Raw genomic sequence first — 12569 nt, 5'->3', positions numbered from 1 at the left:
ACAAACATTTTTGTTTTAGTAACATGACAACTCTTTAGAGTACTTGCAATCAGGACCTAAAGAAGCACCACCACTCCTGGCACCTGATGTGTAACTCAAGCTTTTATGTTGCATGCTATCATGCTACACCACTGCAGAAGCGCGAGGTTGTTGGTTTAGGACCATAAGGTAGTCAAGGCATAGCAGAAAAGACTAAAATTGTTGAAATGCACAACAATCCATTAACACACCTTACTTATCATGTGAGGGCTGCATAAAAGATCTCCAAGGTTAGTTCTTTCAGGAGATGATGTCAAACAGTATGCAGTAGTAGTACTTATATTACAGAACTGCAAATACTATTCCGTAATGGCTACAAGATGACATGCATGCTGAACTAAAGAAAAAAAAGAAAAAAAAAAGCTCTTTTCTGAAATTCTGTAAATGACTTTAGTACATACCAGTATATCACAATTTAGGAGGCTTTAGTGATATCAAATAGCCTAAAATTTTAATATGTTTTCAAATAATCAACAGTTTGGAATTACAATAGCTGGAAAACTACAGGATAGAGTGAGATTCACTGGCACATGATTCCGTACAGCTTGCCTCACGGCTTAAACTACTGACGCTATCACTTTAGAGCCACCAAATCCACACGTGCTCCCCTCCTCATTCCAAATGAGGTTTAAAAAGAAGTATTAGCAATACTTTATCTTTTTGCAGGGTGTGTCTTTGAATATAGATTCAATAGCACGTACTGTACTGTGGAAGTCAAAGGTACAGAAGATGTATTACAATAATCTATCCTAACCTCTCATATTACAGGAGTACTGGGTAAGATTTTTTTTAAAGAAATATTTTAAAGCAGTTTATTTCTCTAGATTTATTTTAAATCTAACAATAGAGAAGATGCTAACAATAAATTAGGGAAAACAGAGCATTATTATGTAATATCTTAGGGAAAAAAAGACCACCCCAGAGACATGCAAGAACTCTAAAACCAAAAAACTCTTGCATGAAACTAAGACATAGTTAGGCAGAAACCAAAAGGAGGATTTTTCACACTTAGAGAAAATGAAACATGATACGATGACATTTTAGTAATTCTAAAAGTCTTGGTGTCTCAAACATCCTTCTAAAAATAGGCAGACAATAAATATATATTTCATACTATAGGTAGCACCTGGCTGTCCAGTCTACTCTTCCTGAGCTTGGGTTTATGTTGCATGCCATTGGAAGGGTCAGCATTAATTATGTTAATCATTCAACCATTTTCAGTATTAAAGTAAAAAGATTACGTTTATTTTAGGGCAATTTTAAAAGAATACAACACTTCAACAGTGCCATCTTTTGGCAGCTGGGATATATTTCTGCTCAATATGCAAGATAATGTCTGATCAGAATAAAAACTGCCTACCCTCTTATAAGCTATTCAAGAAGCAAAGCATCTCAAAATGCATTTGCTTTTATCCTCTATCCTATTCTTTTTATTGACTAAAGATATCACACATTTCCTTCTTCCTCTTATAAGATTCCAGATACATCGTGGTAATACGGCCTGCACGTTAAAAGTTTGTTTTGTTGTGTTTTTTTTTCTCCAGAGCAACTCAAAATGATAAGGAAATTACTCCTCTGCCAAAATACCAATTTTTTTAATACTTTGTGATGGGCAGTGAGAGGTGCACAGGAGACGGAGACACTCGTTCAAGTATTCTCTCCATACCCCAAGCATGTATTCCCTCTGCTCCTCTCTAAGTAAGCTTTGCTTCTGTGGAGAGACATTGCAGTTCAGAGTAACACGGTAGCAACAGGGGAAACATGAGGTGAACTACTTATTTTCACTATTAGATGAAACTGGAAATAAAAGTAGACACAGCCAAAAAAAAAAGCAAACTCACAACAAAAAACAAACACCACAAACCCAAAAATACCCCACCCTGCTCTGCTCTAGCCAAAATTTGTCCCAAAAATTCTAATAACATTTCTATAGCAAACCATTTTAAATTCTTCTAAAGCAAAGACTGATCCTTCAGTTTAACATTACTGAGCTTTCTCCTCTAATGCACGGTGACTTTTACTCGACCATGACATGCCCCTGTGCTATAAGGGCTCTTGTCTTATCAAAGCAGTAATGGTACAGTGGTACCATATGCTGGTACCCAAATTATATGGCGGTATAGCTATAAAAAAACAATTTTAGCCTTCACTCTGCAACAACAAAAACCCCCACAATTAACACTATACAAATTCCTCTTCTAGATACATGCGTGAAATTCTATATTTCAGTGAAAACACAGAGGTGACACTGAATGTGGGAGGCAAAATATCAGGATTTTTCCCATAAATCACAGTATTTACTACACAGTATGTGAAAAATATTGTCTTTCAACTAATAAATCTATATGTACTCTAAAAAACATCACTAATTTTCACATACCAGAGAAAACACAGTAATTTGCAACTTAAGGTTTATTATACTTGTGTCCTACAGTTTCAAATAAGTTTTAACATTTATTCTAAAGTAGGTTGTAGTTTCAAAGGTGTAGACTGGAGAAAATGAAGTGGATCTGGTAGCGTGTAGATTAGCCTTTAAAGACTTAGGTTGCCAATACCACCTGGTGACTTAAGGGAAGATGTCAATCTCATTTTACTTCCCATGTGTGCAGACTGGTGAACCACTGCATGATCAGCAGTCCCTGCTCTGGTGAAGCCAGGGACTGGAGCAGCAAGACAAACACAGCCCAAAAGCTTCATGAAGCCACTTGCAAAACATCTGGCTCCTTACATATAACTAACTGATAGTTTAAGTTTCATTCAGGAAAATAGGTTCAGCATATTTGGGTTGATTGGAGTTTTTTATTTATTTCCAAGTACAAGCACGTGCACAACCCTTCTACCTCCCAAACTATTCAATGAGAAAAACAAACAAACAAAACACAAACCAACAAAACTTCTGGTAACCTTTTCTTGAAAAAGATCGGCAATTACAAATACCATGCTATGACTGATATCCAAAGGAAAGAAGTTCTTTGTACAGAGGGAAAACTTCATTTTATCTCAGTATTGCACTCCACTTGCACAGGGTTTGTAAGAGGAGATATGCATGTTACACAGAATCAGACACAGTTCCTTAAAAATCATTATATTCATTGGGATTTAAACATTTAATGAACTAGGCAAAATAAAGAGTTTCCTGTAATTCTCCATGCAAGTTTAATGCTCCACCCTGAGTTTTGAAAAATTAGAATATATACAACTCAAAAGAGATTAACTAGGAAAATAAGCATTTTGTTTGGCTTATTTTGCCAAATCAATGGCAAATCCAAAGCACAGAATATTCAAGGTCCTTCAAACTTCTCATGCACCCCAAATTCCCTCAAAGTCTCTTGACTCTGCATGTACATGTCTTGGGTATTCAAAAAAATTTCACTTGTAGCTAACCAACAGGAAGAAAATGGTGAAAAAGAAGAGTCAGCCACTATGTTTCTTTTAAAGTTAGCCTGAGCTCCTGTGGACCAGAACTCTATTAAACACCAATTAGAGCTGTTTAATTACTGATAGATGTTGTGTATAGAAGAGTACAGTAGTCTGAATGCCTTTGCTGCATTTTCTAAATTGTATCCTGTTGGGATTTATTTTCAGCTGAACCCTAACACAGTTTCTTTCAGCTGCAGTAACTGGTCTAGGAATAATTACACCACCTGTAACAGTTTCACCACCAAGCTATTAGGTACTCAAGTTTAACTCAAAATTTAATTTCTACTTCAGAACTGATAACTTTGGAAAATTCACTTAATGGGAACCACTGCATTTTGTGCATTTTTGTGCGTTCAGTATCAGGAAATGAACATTCCTTCCTTTCTTTGTTCATGCAGAAAACAAATTGCACTCCAAATAATAACAATAATATTTGCAGTGTGTTGTTGGATTACAGCACTCAGCAGGGAATGCATTGGTTTTGGCATTAACAACCATTACAGTCTCAATTTCCTTCAAATCAGTGGTACCCTCCCTGCTTATAAAATTTGCTGATCAGCATTTCTGGCACTTATTTACATTTCAGATTTTATTCAGACTGGAGTAGGAAGATTGCTGCATCAGTTTTAACACTTCTTTCAGATCTTCATTCTCTGAAGTCTCTATGTACTTAATAAATTACACTGTATTGCACAAGAGGACCAAACCCAGAAAAACAGATTAAAAGACCACAAGTGAAGCATTTTCTTAATTAAGAAAGAAAATATAAAATTTTGGACTGAGTGTCACTTGATAGAAATGAAAAAAGAACTCCTCTTTTGCACCTCAGTCTTCTTATTTGTGTTACACTTAATACTACCGCTAAACTGAAATACTGCTTGGTCCTTATACTTCAAGCTTCATCTCCAAATCACACAGTATTTCTTAAACTATTCTCAAAAAAATTGCAAGGATACAGCTTTATACTTATTTTTGCTTTAACGACACAGGAACCGAGGTGAGAAACACCCATGATCATAAAGCACCAGGTAATCCGAATAGATAAACCAGAGGTAGCTCTGCATGAGCTGACTCACACAAGAGGCTGGATTAACATGGATTCAGCTTTCCCAAATATTACTGGAAGTATCAGAGATGGGATTCAAACTCTGTTTTTTTATTTATAATTATGCACCCGAGTCATAAAACAAAGGCTCGAATAGGGCAGCATTGCAAAATTTTAGTTTCAAACTTCTAATGTGCATGAACCATTTAACCTTTCCTGGTCTTATTTTATAATTTCCTTTTTTCCCTTTCACACAAGATCTGAGATGTCATTAGTATTGGAAATATATTCTAAACTAATCAGAGAAAAAGAGCAATAAAAATACAGTGGATAGCTGTATCATTTACTAAGTATATGTCAAATATTTTATCCAATAAAGCTTGTAATCTCTAAATCTTGAGCCTAACCATTTATTTTGTATGCTCCAAAATCTTCTAAAAGACAAAGAAAAAAATCCAGTGCATATAACAACAAATTGTTCCATCTACAAAGCTATGCTGAGCAATGAAATTGAAATTGCCATCCTTTTACTTCAACTGATACATCAAAAGTATTTTGTCCTTACAAATCTAATTCTTATTACTGTTGCAATAGGAAAGTACACCTTCAGCAGAAGCAAAGCTCTCCTCGATTTCGGAATAATTCAATTAAACCTGATTTGGGCAACAGAAATGTCTCCCTTTTCTAAAACAAGGTTGCTGCTGTCACAAGTTCTCCGCTTCAGGATTACAATCCATAGTGATTTATGCAAATTCTCAAAACTTCTCTGCATGATATATGCTTTCTTTTGGTAGGGGTTCACAAATTGGATTTTGTAAGTCAAATATTGAAAAGGGAAAACTGAAACAGGTCAGTGTTTTAAATGTGATTGATTTCTTCAAAGGAAATGGGTGACATGATGCATTACTGCAATAAGATACTCATATTTCTGCTATAAATCATAGGCTTCTGCTAGGTCTTTTTCAACTGGAAGTCATGCAAAACTGTCTTGAACTGCTGCAATGGGAACTTTCCATAAAAACTTTTTTTTCTTTTTTATAATATGTTATTTTTCCCTCAATTTGCTTTGACAGATGGACTTCAGGCATGACTGTTACTTTGCAAAAACCACTCAGGCACTCAAGTCTAGAAGGTATTACTGGGAAGTAAAATTACAGTTTTTCTTGCTGGACAAAAAAATACGTGTTTGAAGTGCCAGTCAATGGCTGGTATAATTAAAAAGTGTAATACATGACAATTTTGATGTGGATTAATGGGTGAATGTTCTTGACAAATAAACAATCCTCTCTCCCCCACCAAACCCCACACTCTTTTACTTCTTTACCCTATTAATTATGATCAGTAGTCTTTCTTTGCTACAAATAGTCAAATGGGTATTAAATTCAAGCGGCATGTAAGAATGTGCAATAGTAGACTGAACCTCTTCATATAAATAGCCCAGAAAGCAAATTCTGAAGCAGTGCTAACCAATGACCTTAGTGATGGTTGGTAACCAGTCCTGACTTACAGCACACCCATCAAAAATACTGTAATAAAGAACTGTAAGGCATCATTCTGTGAAGGAACAACAATAATAACAAAAAGAGTTTAGGGGAGGATGCCCAGCTTGGCAGTTTTATAGGCTACTTTCACAGACAGTTTAAAAAAAAAACTATTAAAAACTGTATGTGTGTTTTTGCGTCAGCTGAGGAATATATCTGAAACCACTTTAGCAGTGTCCACCAAGAATATTTTGATATGGTACCAGACTGTTCTGAATCACCTGAAAATGGACATATATGTGAACAAGGGAACTAAAAGGACTGTTCAGCAGTACAGTAGTAGAGGACCTAGGCTTCACTGCTTATATTACCCTATACAGATTTCCATACTCACATTAACCTAGATTAACTCTTTAACTCTTTTAATTGCGACAACATATTTTCACATTCTTTTCATATGGTGAAACCTGATTTTAGTTATTAAACATGGCAAATCTTGCCCTTATGTAATTTTTATTAATTACGAAAAGCTCCTTTAATAGCTTTCCTTTGCACTTCTCACCTTAGCAGCTGAAACTGTAGAGAAGATAACTCTTTCCTTTGTATTAGCCTAAGTGTAGCCTGCTGAGTATCACAAGAGAAAAGCCAACTTCTGTCATTTGAACAAGGAGCATCAACCAGTACCTATAAAACAAGTAAGAGCAAATAAGACAATTCAAAATAAAGATATGCACTTTCTGAACACTGTGTGCCAAAAATTTACTCAACTTACTTTTGCAGACACTTAGAACACCCTTTTTTATTTTCCATTTTAGGGGCAGAAATGATTTAATTACCATTTTGAGTTTTTTTATGGAGTTATGGGAGAGGGAGATAGAGGGGAAGATAAGAAATTACTGCTCCAAAAGTACCCTCTCCCTGAATGTGTCTCACTTGTTTCCCTCCTTTCCAATTACGCACCACGCAAAGAACAAAGCTACAAGCTCTTCTGAATCCATGACCAAGGCTAAATGGGTAACATCATCTAACATGTGAAAAAATGCACAACAGGCTTCGTAAGTGCTTCCCGAGATTCTGCAAATACTGTACATAACCCTGGTTCCCCTTGATAGGTCAGGTATTTTTGTGGGTGCCAGAAAAAAACGAAAAGTTAATTAAAACCAGAGTAGCATAGGAAAAGAAGCAGAATACAGAAATACCATTTGCTAATAAGTAATAACATTACCTTATCATAAAATTCAGGCTTAAGATCTCCAATCTCTCTACCATCCAGTTTAGACACTGTTATCAAGTTAGCCAAAGGATCTGGGATGAAGGACTCTAATGTCTGTTTCAGCCATCTTGATCTCAAATCATCATATTCATTACAGTGAAACTGACCTTAGAAAATTAAAAAAAAAAGAAATAAACACCCTAAAATGAGTCTTCACGGTTTTGTTTTCTGTTTTCTGTTTTGTTTTTTTACAAATAAAAGGAGTTAAGACTAATTTCAGTTATACTGTTCTGCCGTGACTGCCATAGAGTTTACACCCTATGTGCTTAAGTTACTGCACATTTTATAACACTGATGAATTTTTACAAACCCAAGTAAATTTCAATATGTTCCTACAGAGCAATGCATAAATATTTACTAGAAAATATTTACTGTAGCAATAGGCTTCCACAATAAAATAAACTTTAAACATGATCCACAGAGCAGTGCTAAGCGAGTACCTTTCCAGGCTCCTTCTGCCAGTGTCTAAATGAAGTACATGCCCCTTATTAATTAATTAATTGCCTTTCAAATAAATTAAACATCAGTTTCGTGCATTCTAAGCTGAGCAGTCCAACCCCTTGCTTATTTGAAATTTAAGTTAAAAGTGTTTTAACAAAAGCCTGTTGGTTGCAATTACTTTTAAGAATGTAAAGAACAGTTGCTCCCTTCAGAAGAAACACTGCTGTGGCTTGTACCCAGGCGAGTAACACAGCACGGAATTTTCCTCTTACTCCCATTTTCCAATTTAGTAAAATTTCTATCTTCACATTTCTATAGTGTGTCCTACACCTTGTGTTTGCCTCACTCAATAGGGTAAACCTTAGCATTCACTGAGATTAAGAACAAACTTCCTAGCACCTTACTTTCTCACCAACAACCTATCATCTTCAGAAGCGGTCATAGGATAAAAGTGGGGTTTTTTCCAAACCTTTTGAAAGGGTAATCCTCATCTACTCTTCCTCACTGGTATCATCTCATTCCTCTAGAAGGAGTGAGAACCAGGTGTAATCAACAGGTGCAGGTAGTTACAGTAATGATCTCATCAGTAAGAACGTAAGGTGCTATGAGCCCTTTGAGACAACTACCACCAAAGCTAACATAGAAACTTGGAAACAGCAATCACGGCTTACTTTAACTCCCTGCTTTGGAAGAACTGAGTTGTTCCTTGCTGTTGCCTTCTAAGTGATTATCTTAGTGCCTTTCTGCAACACCTAGGTAAACTGAGACACAAAACTTATCAAACACTGATGTAAACCCAATTCTTCATCATAAGATTTCTCCCATGTCTAGATCTTGCACATTTAATTTGTTACGACGTTTTACATCAGTACACTTAAATTTACTTGCACTCTTTGCATAGCACGGGCCAGAGAAGTGGCAAAGGAAAAAAAGTGTAAGTATTCTAAACCTGCAGACTACATACCTCCCCGTGTCAAAAAACACACAATTTTAAGTAACTTCTTGAGAAGTAACAGTAAGGGAACCAGTGGAGAAAGAAAAAAATAGAGCTATTCTACTTTTGTCTGTCAGTCTGCAGTAACCTATTTTTAGGCAACTACTGCATTTTTCATCCTCTTTCAGGTAAACAGACTTCATAAAAACGTTACTAAACAGCATGGAACTACTTGGAATACAAATTGTTGTTTGTTTTCCTTCTCCCAATCCAAATCTTGTACAGACCACAGGCACAACTGAAACAGCCCCGGCACAGAGCCAGGGATCAGCTCCTAACAGCACCTGGCTTCTTCAGCATTTACATTACCTGGATAGGCACACTGCAGCATAGCTACTGCTTTACCCCCTGGTGCAGCACAGAGATCCAAAACGCCTTCCCCATCGTTCACTTCTAAAGCCAGCACTGGCAACAGCGAAGCAGCATTCAGCAGATAATATTCTTTCAGTTTTCCAGCCTGGTGTTTTTGTGCAGGGAATCTCCCAGGAGTTCTCCTGATGTAACACTTGAACGATGCTGGAAGATAAGGCAAACTTCCTTGAAGGGCAGGATGGTACCCCTTCACAGGCAGCGTGTTCTCCAGCTCAGTGGACTGGCTGAACTTGTTAAGCAGGACAGCGTACTGCCAGCACAGCGGGGATGTGAGTACATCTCTAGGTTGGAAAAAGGAAAGCTGTTTAATAACTTGGCAAATAAAATGAGCTTTCCATAGTGCAGGAAGCCTTTTCTCACTTGCGGGTAAAAATCTCACCACTGGATGATTTGGGTGCAATCAAAGAGGAATCATTTTGATTAGCTACAACTAAGAAAAGTACGTAGGGAAATAATTTTAATAGGAAATCAAGCCATCATTTTCTTTAATTACTGCATTTAAAACACTAACTTCTTCTGAAACGAGATGTTCTCTACTTTTCCTAATGCTTTAACAAATGAATGTAGAAGTTATAAATTATGAAGTGTAATGCTCTGACTACAAAGTACTTCCCTAGGCACAAAGAACTACTGTAATATTAATTGTAAGTATCACAACAAAAAGAATGACATCGGCTTTGCTATGGTTACTGTGGCCAACGCTGTAAAATGCAGTTTTTACAGCTATTCTTTTCTACACTTCCTTCTATGTTCTGCAAACATTGGGCCAGAAAACTTAAACTGATACATATTCCTGGAAGACAGTCAAAAAGCAGTGCTTATCTAATAGGAACATGACTGATTGTACTTCAGTTCACTTTTTCAGGCCTTTCTTATATGGATTTCCCCCATTTTCTATTTGAATTTCTGTCAGTATTTTTTCATTTAGCCTCAAAAAGTACTCTTTAGGAATATTCACATTGATCCAACCTAGAAGAGTATTTGATTCACTTAAACTAATGTTGTATATCTCTGCTTTAAAAAAAAAAGAAAGACAAAAAAAACAACAAATGGAGACATTTATTTTAAACTACTTTTTAACCCAAACAGGCTAAACCAAAGAGGGTGCTCAGAGGAATCACATGTTTGCTAAGGCTCTGATCACATCAGATATATCTCCCTTCAAAGCAAAGTGGCACTGATCATGGGAAAACTCCTTATGCACTTCAGGTCAAAGTCAACTGCTTTTATTCAAATTCTTGTTGAGAAGTATGTAAGTTATGCAGTGAACTTCTCTAGAAGGGCTCTTCTGCTGGCTCTCCTCTGAGAAACAACCAGCAGCTAGCAGGGAAGGGAAGATGTTTTCTTTCAATACCACAGCCAGTTTTTTAGCAGCTGTATGATCAAGGCCCAAATTAAGTGGTATCCTCTCCTGCACATGTCATTAATACTAAATTTCTCCTAATGAAAGAAATCAAGGGATATACATTTCTCCTAACGTCTTTGCCCCGAACTCTCAAGATACTATAAAGCAGTAGAAAAAAAAACAACCCTAACAGCAGCTGTTAAGTATAAATGGATGCTTTATGGACTGCATTTTTACAAAAAGAGTCCACAAACCTCATGACCCGATGACCAACCTTTGTGACCTCATTAATGTTTACAAATTTGTAAAGAGCGAGTGTCAGGAGGAAGGAGCCAGGCCCTTCTCAGTGACAGCCAATGGCAGGACAAGGGGCAATGGGTGCAAGCTGGAGCATAGGAGGTTCAATTTGAATATGAGGAAAATCTTTTTTACTGTGAGGGTCTCAGAGCACTGGACCAGGCTGCCCAGAGAGGTTGTGGAGTCTCCTTCTCTGGAGACATTCAAAACCTGCCTGGACATGTTCCTGTGTGACCTAGTCTAGGTGATCCTGCTGTGGCACGGGGGCTGGACTGGGTGATCTTTTGAGGTCTCTTCCAACTTCTAATATTCTGTGAATCTGTGAAACGGAAGCAGTTGTTACAGTCTGTGACTCTTTTCAAAGTTATTTTATGAAGCACTTAAAAATAAAACAGAACGTCTCCCTGCCCCCCGCCCCCATCTCCCCAAAACAGACCTGACACTGGTCCATGCATCTCCCAGTTCTGTCATGTACTGCTTCTCAAAATGATCCAGAATGACTTGACAAATCTGCTTTTGAAGTTTAACTTTTGTTTTATTTTCCAGCTTCAAAGAAAGGAGGAAAAAAGAAAAGTAGTAAAAGCAAATGAAACCCTCCCTAGTTCTCACTAGAATGCTTAAAAAAACACTTCATCAATTTGTATCAACTTAATATCAGTGATATTAGGATACTGAAAGATCAAGGTCACATCACACATGTGATCAAGCCATAACAGAAATTTTAGAGAACAAACAAGATAGTGTACTCTCTTCTTCCCTATCTGTGAAGAGGTCATTCAAAGCTTGCTGGTAACACTCCTTCTTTGTATCCACTATGCTAATAACACAGTGGTTCCTGGGACTCTGATATACCAGGAGCAAAATAAGCAAGGCATGATTGTGATCATGCACTACTATCACCTCTGCAAAGACGTACCCATGTGCTTAATTAAAAGGAAGAAATTAATTTGAATCATTGTGGAAGTCAGGTGGAGTTGAGCTGCAAAGCACCGAGATAACTGATTTATTTCAGGAGTGTAAAAAACCCAAATAATCGGCAATACTTTGTGGTTCTTTTTTTAACCTATGAAAATTCTGTATTTTATTTATTTTATTGGGGGGAGAGGGGAAGAACTATTGGTCTGTGCTATTCAGAAGGAAAACCCCAGAAGGAAGCACTAAATTTTGCTGGATTTCCCTTCCTGCAGGACCTGGGGAAGGTTATGCAGTCATCCGTCCGCTCACCCCCTCACTGTCCTCCTGCTTCCCTTCCCTGCCAAACACCGGGCCCCTCCGAACAGAAACACTTAACCGGCAGAAGGTGGAACCTGAAGGGCCTGCTAAGCTCTCGGTGACTTCTGTTGCCTCTTAATTTCTTAATTAAGCACCACAGTGCGCTTGCGGGGCCGGTTTCTCTCCCCACCAGGAGGCGATTCCCGTGGGGAGAGCAGCGCTGCCTCCCGGAGGGAGTCTCCGTTGCACCGCCGCACACGGCGCGAAAGGCAAAGGTAAACACGGGGAGCTCTCAATACAGAGTACAGGGCCCAAAATACACACACGCATATTTACAGAAAGGACGAGGAAATCACAAACGGGGCTCAACAGTTGCGCAGCGGGACCCGGCACCGGTTGTGAGACCGTACCGGGGCGCTTTCTGCAGCGTTAAAACACCCCAAGCTTCCCCACCTAAAAAACCCCCAAAAGCCCCTAACGCCGCCGTTTCAAACTCGGAAGCTTCACCCTCAACAAACAGAGGAGCCCCGCGGCGCAGCACTGCTCTGCTCGCAGGCGGAGGCAGGGCCCAACGGAGGGGACTGCCCTCGCACGGGTCCGAGCCCGCAGAAGATCTCCCGCCCCGGGAAGAGCAGGAAGGGGCCGAGCGC

General features: G+C 38.2%; 1 protein-coding gene across 1 annotated transcript in view; it reads right to left on the bottom strand.

Annotated features, from left to right (window-relative positions):
* The window catches only part of NSUN3 (NOP2/Sun domain family, member 3), a gene marked incomplete at its 5' end in the record, with an annotated part of 15904 nt that extends 4642 nt beyond the window's left edge, over positions 1–11262 (bottom strand). The window contains 4 exons of the mRNA XM_010185282.1: positions 6548–6669; positions 7211–7365; positions 9003–9346; positions 11144–11262. Of these exons, the coding sequence (XP_010183584.1) occupies positions 6548–6669; positions 7211–7365; positions 9003–9346; positions 11144–11262 (740 nt within the window). The remainder of the gene's footprint in view (positions 1–6547; positions 6670–7210; positions 7366–9002; positions 9347–11143) is intronic.
* Between the last annotated feature and the right edge of the window lie 1307 nt (positions 11263–12569).

Source organism: Mesitornis unicolor, unplaced genomic scaffold, assembly GCF_000695765.1.
Source record: "Mesitornis unicolor isolate BGI_N332 unplaced genomic scaffold, ASM69576v1 scaffold41485, whole genome shotgun sequence".
NCBI classification, from domain to species: domain Eukaryota; kingdom Metazoa; phylum Chordata; class Aves; order Mesitornithiformes; family Mesitornithidae; genus Mesitornis; species Mesitornis unicolor.
Note: the sequence above shows the minus strand (reverse complement) of the source record. Positions and strands in the feature narration are given on the sequence as shown.